General features: G+C 40.7%; 1 protein-coding gene across 7 annotated transcripts in view; it reads right to left on the reverse strand.

Annotated features, from left to right (window-relative positions):
* The window catches only part of LOC115931947 (uncharacterized), a 31,347-nt gene extending 15,785 nt beyond the window's left edge, over positions 1–15,562 (reverse strand). For 5 of the 7 annotated variants that reach the window (XM_063705020.1, XM_055375107.2, XM_055375108.2 and 2 more), the window contains exons 1-6: positions 15,464–15,535; positions 11,646–11,704; positions 11,153–11,177; positions 8,989–9,075; positions 2,448–2,509; positions 1,949–1,982 (exon numbers count right to left, since the gene is read on the reverse strand). In XM_063705020.1, coding sequence (XP_063561090.1) covers positions 1,949–1,982; positions 2,448–2,509; positions 8,989–9,075; positions 11,153–11,177; positions 11,646–11,704; positions 15,464–15,491 — 295 coding nt within the window. In that variant the 5' untranslated portion in view covers positions 15,492–15,535. Of the gene's footprint in view, positions 1–1,948; positions 1,983–2,447; positions 2,510–8,988; positions 9,076–10,465; positions 10,615–11,152; positions 11,178–11,645; positions 11,705–15,463 lie in introns of those variants that run through there. The other 2 variants (XM_031005613.3, XM_063705021.1) reach the window with 2 other exon arrangements.
* Between the last annotated feature and the right edge of the window lie 2,191 nt (positions 15,563–17,753).

Consider the following 17,753-nt stretch of genomic DNA (forward strand, 5'->3'; position numbering starts at 1 on the left):
CCTTCCATGAGTGCAAGTGTGATTTTTTTTGTTAACCACTTTACATTCAGTATGCATTCATATGTACAAAATATTTTTGCAAGAAATCAGAAATTTTAATTTTTGTCAGTTATGTTAAATCTAACTTAGCTGTCAACATAAAGATTCTATCTCATTTACTTTGCGGTCTCCAGAAAATCTAGCACACAGTAAGTAGACCAAAATATTTATTAAATGAAAACACAGAGCAGGGGTGGGGGGCTGGTAGGCAGACCGAGTTGCACCTGATTACCTGGATGATAATAAACTGCACAAAACCTTGATCAGATTAATATTGAAACTGCCTTTTGCTTGGGCTCTTTTCCCTTGCAGAAGAAGGATGACCAAGAAGATGAACAGGGAAGAAATGAGAAACAGAGGCCTTTGCTTAGTAGCTAAGGGTCACCTTCTGTAACATGCAATAGTCTACAAGTGGCCTTGAACTCTGCCGTGATTCAGTGAGAGTTCCCTCATGTCTTCTACACAGGTTGAAGTCCAGCGAAATTGTAACTGTCCTCTTTGCAACTTGCAAGACCACACTGCTTCTGCATTTGCTTGTTGTATGAGATTTACACTTGTTTTAAAGCAACATTTTGTTTCAGTTGGGCTGGTGGCCATACACTGCACTAGGCAGTCAATAGTGAGATGGCTCCTCAAGGAGGAGGCTTGGCTTGAGGCTCAGGGTCTTTAACCCACATATACAAGAGAGTTGCCACTAAGGGATGGAAGCCAGGCTAATAACCAAGTGCCACACAGAGTTCCTATCTGTCCCTCCTCACCATTTTCAGCTGGCAGGATTTGAGCATTTTAGGGCTTGGGAAGATAATATTACTAAATCTACTAAAATACATCACCCATCCTTATAGGCTTTGTCCAGTTGCTGAGCAAATTAACTTCACAACTGAAGTGGGCCACACTGGCCTTTGTGGTCCCCCACTCCTCTTAGAATTTGTGAGCGTGGGGCCTACTGGAGGGTGGGAGGTGGGAGGAGGGGGAGGATCGGGGAAAATAGCTGATATTAGGCTTAATATATGGGTGACGAAATCTATACAACAAACTCTTCATGACACACGTTTACATATGTAAAAAACCTGCACATCCTGCACATGTACCCCGAACTTAAAATAAAAGTTAAAAAAAAAAAAAGGATCTGTGAGCTGACCCAAACACCTGGGGATCTTTGTGCTTTTGACGCACTGATGACTATGCCGGTCTGTGGGGAGATGACCTATAACTGCCCTGGGTTGTGTGACCACGGAGGCCACTTTATGATGATGGGCAGTGTCTGGGGCCTTTTGGGCTCGGTGCTTTAGGGCTTATACATGAATGCTGGACTCCCTGTGTGGTGGTGAACACCCCATGACTAAGTGCATGTCAGCGTCAGCACTGGCCCACACTCCTGGGTTCGTGTTTTCACTTTTTCATTCAGGAACTCGGGAGCTGGGGCCACTCCCTTGGCCCTTCAGGTTCTCCACCTGAGCAGTGGGGATAAGAAGCCAGACCCGGGAATGGCTCTGGTGAGGGTGGAGGAGTCACTGTACAGAAAGAGTAGAGCGAGGGTGGATTTTATTGTTAGAAGTGGACACTGGCGATTAGGCTGTATAAATGGGAAATCTCTCCCGAGAAAACACACAGCCTCACCTGTATAGAAATACACACATTCACACCACACGATGCAGCCTCACACAAGACACCACCAATCCTCAAGCACCCAACTCAGCACCACCCAAAAGGGAGCACAGCTGCTTCCTCAAAAATTGGCCATAACTTTTCCCTGGGGAATTCAGGTTTTTAAAAAAACACTTCCCCTATGCTTATTCCTATCACGATCCCAGGATCAGGGTGGCTCTTCACATTGAAACCTGCAAAGATGCCACACTTTTCTTGGCATCCAGATTGTTTTCTTGGCAAGTAATTCCAGAATACTTACCAAAACCAAGCCTCAGAGGGGCCACCCGCACCACCTGCAATACAGAAACAAGACTTTATGAGGGGTACATCGTGTTGTGGACTGTTTGCACAAGGCTCTGTTTCTCTCAATGAATATTGAAAACTTGATCAGAAAGTGTAGTCAACTTCAAGGCTCCCCAAACAAGGGTAGGATACACACTGTAAAAGACACCAACTTCTGGATGGTGGATCTCTCAGGTCCACGTAGGTTGGCAAGTGCAAAATACTGAATCCAAGGAGAAGACATTGCTTCCAAGGACAAGGACCCCAAGGATACGGTCTACAACCTGAAGCCATCACAGCTAAATGTCATTTTGGATTACATATCAGTTGCTAAGAGTCACTTCTTCCACCCCCTCAGAAAACTGCATTTAATACCTGTCATGGACATTGTCATTTTTTCACATGTAAAGTCAGTTGAAAAAGAAAGACGCCAAGAAAGGAACATTTCTGTTTCAGAGAAAGCAAGGCAACCTTACCCTCGCGTCGACCGGCCTCTCTCCACCTCCTCTGTTCTTGTGAACTAGAGACTCCTCAGAGGCTAGGAGGACACAGAGCAACAGTTAGTCATAGATGCTTTTGTTCATGAGTTATTCAGGGAGCTCTGCTTAATGTGGACAACAGGACAGTGTGTGTGGATGTGTTTCATTAAAAGCACAGCTTGAGCTGCTGCTAGAAAATCTTCCCTCGTGGAAAGACAGGCAAGAACGAGGAGCCGAGGAGCAAGAAATGGAGTCCCTGGCATTTTGCTGATGGCAACTTAAGGCAACGGCAATGAGTCAGTCTACAAATGGCACTGAAGCACACGCTATAATTTGATGACAGTCCTACCGCTCACACTGCGAGGTTTGAAACCCAGCTAAATGATTTTCTAAACCCTATAAAACAATATTAGCTTGTGGGATTGATGTCCCAAGACCATTTTTACCTCTGTGGATCCACAGTGGCTGTCACTGCAGTTATTATGTGTTTTAGCATTTTGCACTTGAACAAAAGCAAAGTTTAACAGACAGATTGGATTCAATTCTAGGCAAAACAGTCTATTGTATTTATTCACTAATCCTTTGTTATAACTGCTGATGGGAGAATTAGAAGTACTGAAATTATATCCTATAAAATTAATTAAAGCATAATTATTAATCACACAATATTTTTTCATCCAGGCCTCCTTTTCTTTGTCATGCATGCATATTAATTGAGGATGGAGAATATCTACGCTTGTTCAGGCCAGCCAACATACGACAGTTTACTTCAAGAGAGGAGACATGGGTTGAATGCTGGTATGTTTTAACTCTGCAGCGCAAACAGTTGCAACAAGTGTGGTGAACTAATCACCAGATGGCCCTTTGCTGCCTTATTTGTCATTGTGCCTTACATGTAGCTTGCAGGATTTGATTACGCTTATGTTTTGTGGTGATAATACTTTCAACTATTCCTAAAATACTGCTTCAGTCTTATCTGTTTGGGGTCAACTGCTGAAGATTTCATACAAATTAATGAAGTTTGTGAATCTAAAGTTCTACACAAAGGGGGAAATATTTGCAAATCATTTATCATGTAAGAAACTAAAATTTAGAATATATGTTAAACCTCCCAAAAATCTACAACAACAAACTAGCTAAATAAAAATCAGATGACTCTTTACAAACGGGCAAAAGACTTCAACATATATTTCCCTAAAGAAGATACAGCCACAGATAGTAGCACAGGAAAAGCTGCTCAGGATCATTAGTCATTAGGGAAATGCAAATGAAAAACACAAGTAGACACCAATATACACCTACTAGGATGATTTAAAGGAAAATAAGTGTGAAGAAGGACGTAAAGAAATTGTAATCCCGATACATTGCTGGTAGAAACGGATAAAGTTGCAGCCACTGTGGAAACCAGTCTGCAGTGGCTCAGAAGGTTCAATATAGAACTCCCGTTAGACCCAGGAATTCTACTCTTAAAGAATAGAGAACGGAAATCAAACAGATGTTTGTATACTAATGTTTGTAGCATCACTTTTCACAGGAGCCAAAAGGTGGAAATAATCCAACCATCAATGAACAAATGATTGTAATAAAAGCAAGGTGGTCTGCATGCAATGCTACATCATCCATCTGTAAAAAAGGAGCACAATTTTGCTAGATTATACAACATGGGTGGACATTGAGAACATTATGCTTAGTGAAATAAGCCAGACACAAAAGGAATATATTGTCTAATTGTACTTATACGAAGTGCCTAGAATAATCAAATTCATACAAGAGAAAATACGATAGGAATCACCATGGGCTGGAAATAGGGGGAAAGTGCTATGTTGCTTACTGTGGACAAGGTTTTGTAAGAAATCATCAAAATTGTGGGTGTAGATAGTGGTGTTGGTTATGCAACACTGTGAATATTTTGAATGCCACTGAGTGCACACTTTGGTTAAAAGGTTCAAATGATAAATATTTTATTATACATATTTTCCCACAATAGAAAACACACACAGCCAAGCCCAGATGCCAGTCTTGCTAGAAGCCTTCCTTTACCTTCAAGATTAGGCCACCATGCTGTACCTCCAACACGTGCACACACACCAAGGCACCTCGCTCACGCAAGGTGTGTGTCCTCCAACAAAGTTTCACACTCTAAACCCAGATAACTTTTGAAACCCAAGTTCTGTTGATCCCCTACTTCAGGTGCTCCATAGATGCTCCTTTGTCTACAAAACACTGCCTCAGACAATTAAATAGTCCAAAGTGACCAGCAGAATTTTTATGTTAATTCTGATATTGTGCTGTTAGTATAAGTATTTTTCCCCTTCATATTTATGTCTTTGTTACTGATAAATGTAACTGATAATGCTTTTGTCAGCTATGTTGCCAAGCATATTTATATAAAAATATACTCTTAGATTGTTTTGATAATTTGACAAAGATGATAGCAACAATGATAATCTTATTTGTTTTATACTAACCTTTATGTGTTACTTTCATCATTTCTTACATGTTGGGGCCTACCATACATTGTACAGTGAAATTAGTGCTATGCATCATGGTAGGAATATAAATTGGCAAAGCTAATTTAGAAAACAGTTCTCTTGTTTCTCAAAAAAATTAGGCCGGACGCAGTGGCTCATGCCTATAATCCCAGCACTTTGGGAGGCAGAGGTGGGTGGATCACCTGAGGCTAGGAGTTTGAGACCAGCCTGACCAACACAGCAAAACCCTGTCTCTACTGAAAATACAAAAATTATCCAGGTGTGGTGGCGTGTGCCGGTTGTCCCAGCTACTCAGGAGGCTGAGGCACGAGAACTGCTTAAACCTGGGAGGTGGAGGTTCCAGTGAGCCGAGATTGTGCTACTACACTCCAGCCTGGGCCTCAAAAAAAAAAAAAAATAATGACCAAAATGTCATTATGCATTACATGACTGCATATGATGCTCAAAGTTACACTACTCATCATAGAAAAAAACAAAAATAATTAAATGTCCATTAACTGGTAAATGAATAAACACTATCTGTATGAATAAACACAGCAGACTATGAAGGAAAACACATGACCAGCACGTGCTAAAGCGTCAATTAACTTCAAACATAGTATGCTAAATGAAGGAAGTCAGATTCCAAATATATATATATGTCCATTTCTATTAAGCAAGTGGGAAATTTATGGAGATGGAATGTCACAGCAGTATTGCTTAGGGCTGGAGATGGGGGTGGGGATTAACTGCCAGTGCGCAAGAGAGAACTTGGGTGAGGGAAACATTTTTAAATTAGATCATGGCGATGGGTGCACACAGAATCAATTTAATAAAGCTTCAAATTGTAGACCTTTTCAGTGGGCAAACTTTATGGTGGGTTCACACCCAATATAGGTGTTAAAAATAAATTAATGTTATGGAAATTCTTGTCGGGTTTTTAACAAGCCAAGAGATATGCTGTTAAAGCAGCATTAATTCAAATGGTTGTCACAGGTCACTTAAAGTTAATCAGATAGTTGTCCTGTAAATATATAGCGAATGTTATCCATGAACTTCCTGAATCTATTGCAATAATCACATTTTCTCTCCATTAACCTTTTGAGTTAGCTAATTTTATTTATCACATTTTCAATGTTAATCCACCATTTCATATTTTGAGATTAACGCACATTAGTCAGAATTCACAGTATTTTAAAATATCGCAGAATTTAATTTACCTTATCTGGTTTTGGTTTCAAGACTATACTAGCCATTTCATTTAATTGTACATGTAGGGTATTCTAATTTATGGAAAACTATTACATCTTCCTTGTTTTTTTTTTAAGAAATTACTTCTAGGGATTTATATGAGGTACAGTCCATGGAGAATTATTTTAATTCTTCATGTCTTCACTGGGTATAGGATTGCTCATATTGGTAATATTTTTCTGCTCAGATTCCAATAAGAAACTTGTGGAAGAACCTGAAGGGTGGGATCTTTGAGGGAGCCTAAGACAGAGCAAGACAAGCTAAGAAGGAGGGTAGTGCCACAGCAGAACTGCTATTGATGCCCCCTCATCTAGATTCCAGAAGAGACATCCAGCTGCAGACACTGAGGTGCAGGAAAACAGTGCAGCACCCATCAGAGAAAGCAGTGCCCAGGAACACGGAGGCACTGATGGTGGCAAGGGGAAAAGACAGCTGCCACAAGGCTGTTCACATGAGGGTCTCAGGCTGCATAGACACCCACACCAGCTGAGGGGTCCTGGTTTTCATAAAGGTGTGGCTCAGCCAGGCCACCAACAAGCAGTTCACAAACAGTAGTAATACGACACTTTCCAAAGACCATACTTGAGTAACACGGTGGTCCTCACAAATTTCCAATCAGGATGGTCGCACAGTTCCTCCTGCTTTAGGACACAGAGCCTGCCCGTGTCTGTCCTGTCTGCTGACCACGGGTCAGAGGTGCAGGCTGCACTGGGGAGTAAGAATGTCACCTTCTCAACTTTGGGAAAACTCCCTGCCGGAACTGAGAATGGCACTTTCTAAAGAAGGAGGCTGACCATATCAGGTTGGCAGATGGCCAAAGATTCCCTCAGGGAGAGCCCACATCCTGGGCCATCTTGGGTGGTGGCAAGATGAGATAGATGACTGCTTTTGCAACACATACCTGACAACAAAAAATCAACAACTGTAAGAGAGCCAGAAAATCTCCAAATATTTGCACATTAGCAATGCACTTTTAAATAACTCATGGGTTAAATAAGAAGTCTTAATAGAAAGTTAAAAATACCTTTACATTAAAAGAAAATGTGACTTGACAAGATTTCTAGATGTAACAAAAGCAGTCTGTAGAGGAAAATTTATAGCATTGGATTCAATATATTAAAAATCACAAGATCTAAAATCAGTAATATCGTGTTTCAATTAGGAAACTGTAGAAAATAAAGGAATGCAATGTAAAGCAAGTAGAACAAGTAACAAACAACATCACAGAAGTCAATAAAATTAAAACACTGAAATCATCAGAAAATCATTAAAATCTAAAGCTGGTTCCTTGACATGCTCATTACAATGAATGAACTTCTGTGCAGGCTAACCAAGAAAAAGAAGATAACGCAAATGACCAATTTCAGAAATAAAAGAAGAGCCGTCTCTACTGAACTGTTGAGCGTTAAAAGGATAATCAAGGAATATCATGAACAATTCTATGACTGCAGTTTGATAACCTCAGTGAAATGTATTAAGTCCTTGAAAGACAATTTTCCCAAGGTCAACTAGAATCCTAGATCATTTGAATAAGCTTATATCTGTTAAATAGGTTGAATTCACATTAAGAGCATTCTGAAAAAGAAAGCACCAGACCCAGATGGTTTCTCTCATGAAATCTACCAAATTCTTCAAGAGGTGAATAAAAAAATCCACTCAATGCAATATTATTTGGTGATTTAATGTGCATTTTATGCCATTAAGGCATAAAAAAGACATGAAAGAAGCTTAAATATACATCAATTTAGTGAAATAAATTTATCTGAAAAAGCTACATAATATATGATTCCAACTACACGACATTCTGGAAAAGGCAAAACTGAAGCTACAGTGAAAATATTAATAGTCGCCAAGCTTCCTGGAGAAAGAGGACAGAGATTAATGAGCGAGAAGAGGAGATTTTTAGGGATGTGAACATATTCTTTATGAGAACATAATGGTGAACATAATGTTATACATATTTCAAACTTCACATGTATGTGTAACAGAAAGAATGAACATTATGCAAATGATAGACTTCAGATAATAATGTCAATATTTTCTCATTACTTTTAGCAAATGTACCACATTAATGTAAGATGTTATGTTAATAATAGATGAAATTAGGAAGTCAGGGTGAGGGGACAGAATGATATAGGAACTTTGTGTATTATATGCTCAATTTTTTTTTTTTTTTTGAGATGGAGTTTCACTTTTGTTGCCCAGGGTGGAGTGCAATGGCGCCATCTTGGCTCACTGCAACATCCACCTCCTGGGTTCAAGCAATTCTCCTGCCTCAGCCTCCTGAGTAGCTGGGATTACAGGCACCTGCCACCACACTCTGTTATTTTTTTGTATTTTTAGTAGAGATGGGGTTTCACCATGTTGGCCAGGCTGGTTTCCAACTCCTGACCTCAGGTGATCTGCCCGCCTCAGCCTCCTAAAGTGCTGGGATTATAAGCATGAGCCACCACACCCGGCCATATGCTCAGTTTTGATGTCAATTTAAAACTCTCTAGTTAAAGAAATATATTAATTTAAAAATAATAATATAGCACCACTCTTTCAGGGAGATCTATGCTAATGTTTAACAATCAGGGAAGTTCTAGACATTAGCTTGAAACATTGTCCATCCTTAAACATGAACCAAAATTGACTTTTAAGTGGATATTTACTTTTGTGGTTGTAGCAATACTTACTGACTAAGCAAATTAGAATTCTGACACATTAAAAAATATGGCTTAATCTCTTCATAGATTCCTCTTACATATGGGACACTGAATACTCCCCACAACTGCGATTATTGAATCAACTTAATTAATGAACTTCCACAGTACCTTCTTGTGGCTGTATCTTCTTCTTTCTCCAGAAGTCATGATGCCTCCGATGCTGGTTGGCGTACAGGCTGTATCTTCTCAAAATTTCTATCAGAGAAGATGCTGGTTAATGCATTTACAATAGAGAGGACTGTTGACACCTTGCTGACAGAAGACCAGAAGAAAATAGTGATCATGTGTTCCAAGTTTAATCTTATGATCCCGCTCTTTAAAGGCTTCCAAGCAGAGCCCACTGAATCAAAGTTGGGTTTCAGGAAGATCATGGAGTTCACTGAGCATTCAACACCTCTATCAGACAGACTTCGAGGGCAGTGAAGGCTGACTCCATATCACACAGAGACAACTTAGATCTTTCTTCTCAGAAGTCCAATAGTCTTCAGAGGAACCCCCCATTCTTACACAACTATGTCATCCAGGTCTCAGGCAAAAGCCCCCAGTATTCTGTAAAATTTGAGCTATCACAGTTTTACTAGCTTTTATGTTATTACAAAGCTTTGTCCTCTTTTAGTATGGATTTTAGCAACAGTGACCTAGTTAGTAAGAAATAGAAGAAACTACTGGAAGAAAGCGTGGAAAGAACACACGAGGTAAAATCCGACCTAAAATGACCAGTCTCATTCACTAACCTCACCATAGTCTCATGGGTTCAATGGACCTGTCCAATCCTTTGCTCTGTTCTCTCCATCACCTTCCTGTGTAATTGTCCTCTACCACACATATAATAGAAACATGGCACAGGGGAGCTAATCACCTCCTTTATCCCCCACTTCAGGCTCATGCATAAGTTTACAGTAAAAGCCTTTTCAGATGACTGCTTTAATTGCTGCTATGGCACGTATCATCAGTTGAATGGGAACTCTCATGTGACTTTAAGCAAGCCTTTATTGAGAGATGTGATTCAATACTAGGGACAGTATTCTAGTGTAGTAAATCATTGATTTTACGTTATGAAGATCATCAATTATTGAAAATGTATAAATAACGAAGCCCAGCCTTACTCTTCAATGCTGTGTGTGTAAATCCACTGAGCGTGCTGACCCCCATGCTTACACCCACCTGCTAACACAGGGAGGGTCCATTCAGAAGGGAGGCACGGCTCTAGCACTGACGCTCTCCACGCCAGCTTCACAAGAGAGTTGCCATGGACAACAGACACCCGGATAACCACCAAGTGGTAATTTGAGTACTCAATGATCATGATCCCTAAAGTACGTAGCTCAGAGGGCTTGTGGTGAACTGTGGCCAAGACTCTAAAGCATCTCCCCAATTCTTACTGGACTTAAGCCATGTCTTGAGGAGACCCAGCTATGACACGCAGGCACCACATTGTCCTACTTAGTGACTCCCTTAGTGTTTCAGAACCTGTGATTTGATCAGAAACATGGGCTTTCTATGTTGGTTTCACACTAAGGACTATGTGACACCTGCAGGAAGATGCCTACATAGCTACATTATAAGATCACTGAGCCTCTCTTACGTGAGGGATGGCGTTTGGGATCGCTGCAGGCGTGGGTAATTCCAGGCATAGAGGGTGCTGGAACTCCCTTGCATGGTGAATAGTGATCCCTTCACTGGCTGATAAATAGAAGTTGTAGTTCAGGCCTTCAACAATGGGACCGTATGAGTAAACATCTTGGCTCCTCACTTCATAGCAAGTGAGCTGGGGCACATTTATTTCTGTGGCTTAGTTTCTCCATCTGGTGTGGGGGTTCAATAAACAAGCTCACAACATATGGCCATGATGAGGTTTGAACTAATGTAAGTAAAGTATGTGGTCTGATTTGTTAAATTAAGAAAAATGGCCCTGAGAGTTGTGCTGGGTAAACACACTTTTTTCCTAGGGGCAACACACATAGACACACATTCACAAACAAATCAAGCAGACTTGCACATAGACCACCCCACTCCACCCCTGCCTTAATACACACCCCCCACACATGACCTAATGTGAACACCACCTAATGTGAACACGTTTCCAGGAACTATACATAGGTAAAAAGAGTTTGTCACCTGGAAAACCAGTTTCTTTTACTCTACCCCACATCCTCATTCCCACCAGGTGTCTTTGATCATGGAGGCTCTCCAGACCAAAGCCAGCAGTTAGGCTCCAGATTTCCTACAGAATCTTTTTCTAACAGCCAGTGAGTGAGTCCAGAATACGTACCATTGATTGGGCTCAATGAAGTCACCTGTAATTAGAGAAGGAAAACACTCTGAGAATCAGGCTATGCTATGGATGGCTCACACAGGTCTTTTGTTCACTTGGAAACTCTGGGTAACCAAGATTGGAAATAAGGTTCAAGTCAAAAGCCCCAACTCTAGAGTAGAGTTCCCTTAGGAAAGCACAGGAGCTTTTCTGGAAGGATGTTTCTATCTAGACAATTTTTGGGTAGCAATTACAGAATTCTTATCTAAAGTGGAAAACTTGTTCCTGAAGAAAATATCCCTCAACATGCAGTGTACTATCTGACACTGCCAATTGTGTATGTCCTCTGGAATCAGGTGTCAGTTGGTAAGATACACCTCCTCCATTGCCAAGGAAACATTATCTAACATCTATAGTGTAGTGGATAATTTTCCCATAGCTGATATCAACTGAAAAATAAAGGAACCAAGAAAACAACATTTACATCTTAGGCAAAGACAGGCTACTTTACCTTGGTAGTAGAGTAGGGCTCCCTTTTCACATGCTTTTTGGAAGGCTTCTTCGAGTCACCTAGGGGATGTGGAAGGACACAGCATGGCTGTCAGTTCATTGGCAGTGCTACTCATGAATGACTCAGGGACTAGAACTTAGGGGTGTGCCTGGTTAACAAGCATGGATTGAGCTTCTTCTGGACCATTCTCTTCATGGACCAAGGAAGGCAAAGAAAGAGCAGGAAGGAAATGAGTAGAGCCCTTCGCTTTCCAGGCAATGGCAAATGAAAGCAACATGAAATAAACAAACTCCAAATGAACAAATACTAAAATACATGCTAGGATTCAACCACAGCGTCCTGTCACTTCTTCAGATGCTTTAAAAGCCCAGCAGGACTGCCACTACCTTCTTGACATCTACCAAGTCCCTTTCAACCTCCACAGACCCACATACACTGCTACTGCAGTTATCATCGAGGGTCTGGGGTTCTGCTCTTGTTTATGTGTGAATTTTTTAAAAACTAGATTTAATTCCATGCACCAGCATTAATTATATTTATTTATTTTCTTTGTTATAAAAATAATCAGCCAGGTGTGGTGGCTCACACCTGTAATCCCAGCACTTTGGGAGGTTGAGGTAGGTGGATAATTTGAAGTCAAGAGTTTGAGACCAGCCTGACCAACATAATGAACCCCGTCTCCAGTTAAAAAAAAAAAAAAAAAAAAAATTAGCCAGGCATGGTGGCATGTGCCTGTAATCCCAGCTACTCAGGAGGCTGAAGCAGGAGAATCCCTTGAACCTGGAGGCGGAGGCTATAGTGAGCTGAGATCGTGCCACTGCACTCCAGCCAGGGCAACAGAGTGAGACTCCATATCAGAAAAACAAAACAAAACAAAAAAACCGGCAGGGCGCAGTGGCTCACGCCTGTAATCCCAACACTTTGGGAAGCCAACGTGGGCAGATCATGAGGTCAGAAGATCAAGACTATCCTGGCTAACACAGTGAAATCCCGTCTCTACTAAAAACACAAAAAATTAGCCAGGCGTGGTGGCATGCGCCCGTTGTCCCAGCTACTTGGGAGGCTGAGGGAGGAGAATTGCTTGAGTCCAGGAAGCAGAGGTTGCAGTGAGCCGAGATTGTGCCACTCCAGCCGGGGCAACAGAGCAAGACTCTGCCAAAAAAAAAAGCTCCCCACCCTCAAAAAAAATCAATTATTAAAGATTAGAAAATACTGAAATGCTTATATTTTAAAATAACCACTATAACCATACATTTTCCGTTTAGTCTTCCTTTGCCCTGTGTTTGCAGTCATCCTGTGAGGGGCTGCCTATGTTCAGCCCAGGCAATCCACAGGGAGAGAGGGCATAGCGGGGAGATGGCCCCTGGTGAGCACTGAGGCTCTTCAAACCAGCTGTCAAGGGAGTTGCAACCAGGGTGATACATGAGACTAATGATTAAGTGGTATTTTGTGTTCTTGTCTTGTCCCCAGGTTGTGTAGCTCACAGACTTTTTTTTAACATTTATTTAGCGGTCATTTGAAGTTCATAATGCCATCAAATATCAATAAAGGGTCTTCCCATTATTTATCAGCTTTGGGATATGTGCTGAGGAGTGGCCGAGCACTGAAAGAATGTGATCGGTTGTCCCAAGTGTTGTTCTCCAACTCAAAATCCGCAACCAGTTCAAAAGCATTTGGACTTTTATGTGCCTTTCACATAAAGACTATGACATACCTAAGTTATTCATGTACTAATACCTGCCCTGAGCTATGTGACCATGGACACCATGCTATAATGTGGCTAGTGTGTAGGAACTCTGCAGGCTCAGATCATTCCAGACATACATGCAGATGTTGGAAGTCCCTTGCACAGTGACTCATGATCCCACGGCTGAGTGCTGAGGGCAGGTCAGTAGTTCAGAGCCTCAGCATTGGGGCCCTGTGCTTCGGTTCCCATCTTGGCTCTTTTGCTTAGAGGCTCATAAGCTTGGGCACATTCATCTCCGTCTTTTTCTGCCCAGCAAAAGATGATAGTAAATCAATCATGCCATATGTCTGTGGTGATGGCTGAATGATTCGATGTAGCTAAAGTATACAGCATAAGTGCTCATGAGGTTTAATTATCAGTGAAATGTCTTGCTTTAGATTTCACAGCTTAATAAGGTTCAGAGATTCATTCAAGTCCAGGATTCTGAACTCCCAACCCATTGCTCTATGAAATACACCTGCTTGGCCTAAACCCAACAACTTTATCATAATTCAGACCCAGTTTTGAAAGAAGCAGATAAAGTTGTCAAAAGTGCTGTGTCTGCCTGAGTGCACACTCAGTGCCCTCCATGATAAATAATGGGAAGAACCTTTATTGATATTTGATGGCATTACAAACTTCAAATGACAGCTATAGAAATGTTAAAAAAAAAAGTCTGTGAGCTACACAACCTGGTGACAAGACAAGAACACAATATACCACCTAATCATTAGTCTCATGTATCACCCTGGTTGCAACTCCCTTGACAAAGGATACCACTATCTGCCACAACGACCCAGTGGCCTGGCTGGCACAGACAGGGGCAGAGCAAAGGGCAAGAGATCCCTAATCCCATCGCTATGGCGATAGGGCATCATAGACATTTGAGGGTGAAGGCACAATCCACATTGTGAGGTCCAACTGCTGCCATGTAGACAGGTGTGCTTCTACATATACAGGAAGGTCATTGAAGATAAGTGTTTTATATCCACGATCAACATATGAGATGACCATGAAATGAAGACCAGTGTACTGGGTGGAGCAGCTTATCTATTCAGTCTTCTGCACTAAAACCTGTGAAAGAATATCATGTTGCCTTATTTACTAACAAATACAAGTGCCTCTAAACTTAGTTTCCAACTCACAGAACTGATGAGCACTTAGCTCCTGGAGAGAGCTCTGGATGATGGGTCAGGAGAACTAAGTCACACAATACATCAAAACAGCATTAACAAGTAAACAGGTTTTCAAAGCTTTCTACATGCAAACTTACACAATTATCCCTTTAATTTTTATCTTCATATATATGTACATGATCTATTTGTTTCTGAGTATAAATAAAACTGTATGTTCTTAGTTAACAGTCTCTACCAATTCATTCTATTTACTTTCTGTGTTGAAATACTGCATTTCATTGGGAAACAAAAAAAAAAATATTTGACTAAGACTACTCTGGAAAGGTGAGTAGGTTGGGTGATTGACTGTAATTGACAATTCTATGATTTTGGATAACTCCCAAAGCATAAAAATAAATGTGTTTTTTATTTCACACACAGACAATACGCATTCTTATTACATTTAAAATTGATATGTGAATGGACATGACTTACTACAAATTTATTAAACTAAATACACATTTCACAACAAAAGAAGAGAGGAAGGAAAAACATGTCAAAAACAAAGATAGGTACATTTTATTGTGTGAAAAGCCTCAAACCCATCTGTACTACTGTGGCTTTTCTCCAAACTTTTTGAAAGTAATGATTTCATAGGTTCTTAATTAGGTTAAAAACTACATTAAAATAGACTTTGCCATATTCTCCTCAACGGAATAACTTAATTTGGGGCGGGAGCATTGAAAGGTGCAGGATGTAAAAGGAAATGATACATATTTTTTAAATGAAGAAAAAGTTCAAAGGCACCCTGCTTGATACAAGAATCAAATATATAAAATGAGGAATAAAACATAACCACAAAACTTATTTATAACTGCATATGGAAAATACAGAGGATAATTTTTTAAATAACATATTTTGAAAGTATTAACTAGTAATTTGAAAAGACAGCATTTGACAGGCCAGTATGAACATACCTCGAATGCAGGAAAAGTGGATCCCCATAAGAAAAATCAAAATCAGGAAAAACGAAAGCACAAAGGTTCAATCTGCTCTGACCTTCGAAAAACTCAGCACAGACAGTGGCACTTAAGACTGAGGGCAGGAGATCCCTAATTCCATCACCACGGTGATGGGGCATCACAGACATTCCCAGGTGAAGGCACAATCCACATTGTGAGGTCCAACCGCTGCCATGGAGACAGGTGTGCTTTTACATGTACAGGAAGGTCATTGAAGATAAGTGTTTTATTTCAAAAACTGAATCCCAAGCCTACACATTATTATTCTGTGTTTCTTAAAATAAGTTATGAGATGGGAAATAGGGTACCCCTACATATAGCCAATAGTGAGAATTTCAAATTGAAGAGGGGCACAACTGATTATTCTGAAAACAAGCAGAGATTCCATTCTTTTTTTTCTTTTTCAACTTTTATGTTAGATTCAGGGTGTACACGTGCAGGTTAGTTACCTGGGTATATTGTGTGGTGCTGAGGTTTGGGGTGTGAATGATCTCAACACCCAGGTACTGAACATGGTACTCAGCAGTTTTTCAACCTTTTCCTTCCTCCCTCCCTCTCTTAGCAGTCCTAGTGTCTATTGTCACCATCTTCATGTCCATGGGTACTCAGCGTTTAGCACCTACTTGTAAGAACATGAGGCGTTTGTTTCCTGTTACTGCATTAGTTCACTTAGTGGCTTCTAGCTCTAGCCATTTTCCCGCAAAGAACATAATTTCATTCTTTTGTAGCTCCATAGTATTCCATGGTCTATATGTACCACATTTTTATCCAGTCCACTGTTGACGGGCACCTAGGTTGATCCCATGTCTTTGCTATCGTGAATAGTGTTGCAATAAACATACGAGTGCATATGTCTTTTTGGTGGAATGATTTGTTTTCTTTTGGATACATATTCAGTAATGAGACTGCTGGGTTGAATGTTAGTTCTGTTTTATGTTCTTTGAGAAATCTCCAAACTGCTTTCCACAGTGGCTGAACCAACTTGCATTCCCACCAACAGTGTATAAGCATTTCGTTTTCTCCTTATCCTTGCCAGTATCTGTTATTTTTTTTTTTACTTTTAAAAAAATAGTCTTTCTGGCTGGTGTGAGATAATATCTCATTGTGGTTTTGATTTGCATTTCTCTCATGATTAGTGATGATGAGCATTTTTTCATGTTTGTTGGCTGCATATATGTCTTCTTTTGAGAAGTGTTTATTTGCCCCTTTTTAAATGGGGCTGTTTTTTGCTTGTGGAATTAAGTTCCTTATAGATTCTGGATATTAGACCTTTGTTGTATGCATAGTTTGTGAATAATTCCCCCCATCTTGTAGGTTGTCTGCTTACTCTGCTGATGGTCTCCTTTGCTGTGTGGCAGCTCTTTAGTTTAATTAGGTCTCACTTGCCAAGTTTTGTTGCAATTTCTTTTAAAGACTTAGTCATGAATTATTTCCCATAGGCCATGTCAAGAATGGTACTTCTGAAGTTTTTCTTCCAGGATTATTGTAGTTTGAGGTCTTAAATTTAAATCTTTAATCCAACCTGCGTAAATTTTTGTATATGGTGAAAAATAGGTGTCCAGTTTTTTCTTTTTTTCTTTTTTTTTTTTTTTTTTGAGAGGGAGTCTTGCTCGTCACCAGGCTGGAGCGTAGTGGCCGTTTCGACTCACAGCAACCTCCGCTTCCCGGGTTCAAGTGATTCTCCTGCCTCAGCTTCCCGAGTAGCTGGGATTACAGGCACGTTCCACCATGTCCAGCTAATTTTTGTAATTTTAGTAGAGACGGGTTTTCACCATCTTGGCCAGGCTGGTCTTTTTTTTTTTTTTTTTTTTTTTTTGAGACGGAGTCTCGCTCTGTCTGGGTGCCCAGGCTGAAGTGCAGTGGCGCGATCTCGGCTCACCGCAAGCTCTGACTCCCAGGTTCACGCCATTCTCCTGCCTCAGCCTCTCGAGTAGCTGGGACTACAGGCGCCCGCCAGAACCGCCCTTCTAATTTTTTGTATTTTTAGTAGAGACGGTATTTAGTAACATGGTATTTCACCGTGTTAGCCAAGATGGTCTCGATCTTCTGACCTCGTGATCCACCCACCTCGGCCTCCCAAAGTGCTGGGATTACAGGCATGAGGCACCACACCTGGCCTTTTTCTGTAATTTCTAAAAGCTTCTTATATCTGCAGGAATGCACAGATTGACTAAGTCAAAATGTTTCAGGGACTAATATTTAATAATTTCTTAAACACTGGAAGGCCAAGGCGGGCGGATCATGA

This window comes from Gorilla gorilla, chromosome 23, assembly GCF_029281585.2.
Source record: "Gorilla gorilla gorilla isolate KB3781 chromosome 23, NHGRI_mGorGor1-v2.1_pri, whole genome shotgun sequence".
In the NCBI taxonomy this organism is placed as follows: Eukaryota; Metazoa; Chordata; class Mammalia; order Primates; family Hominidae; genus Gorilla; species Gorilla gorilla.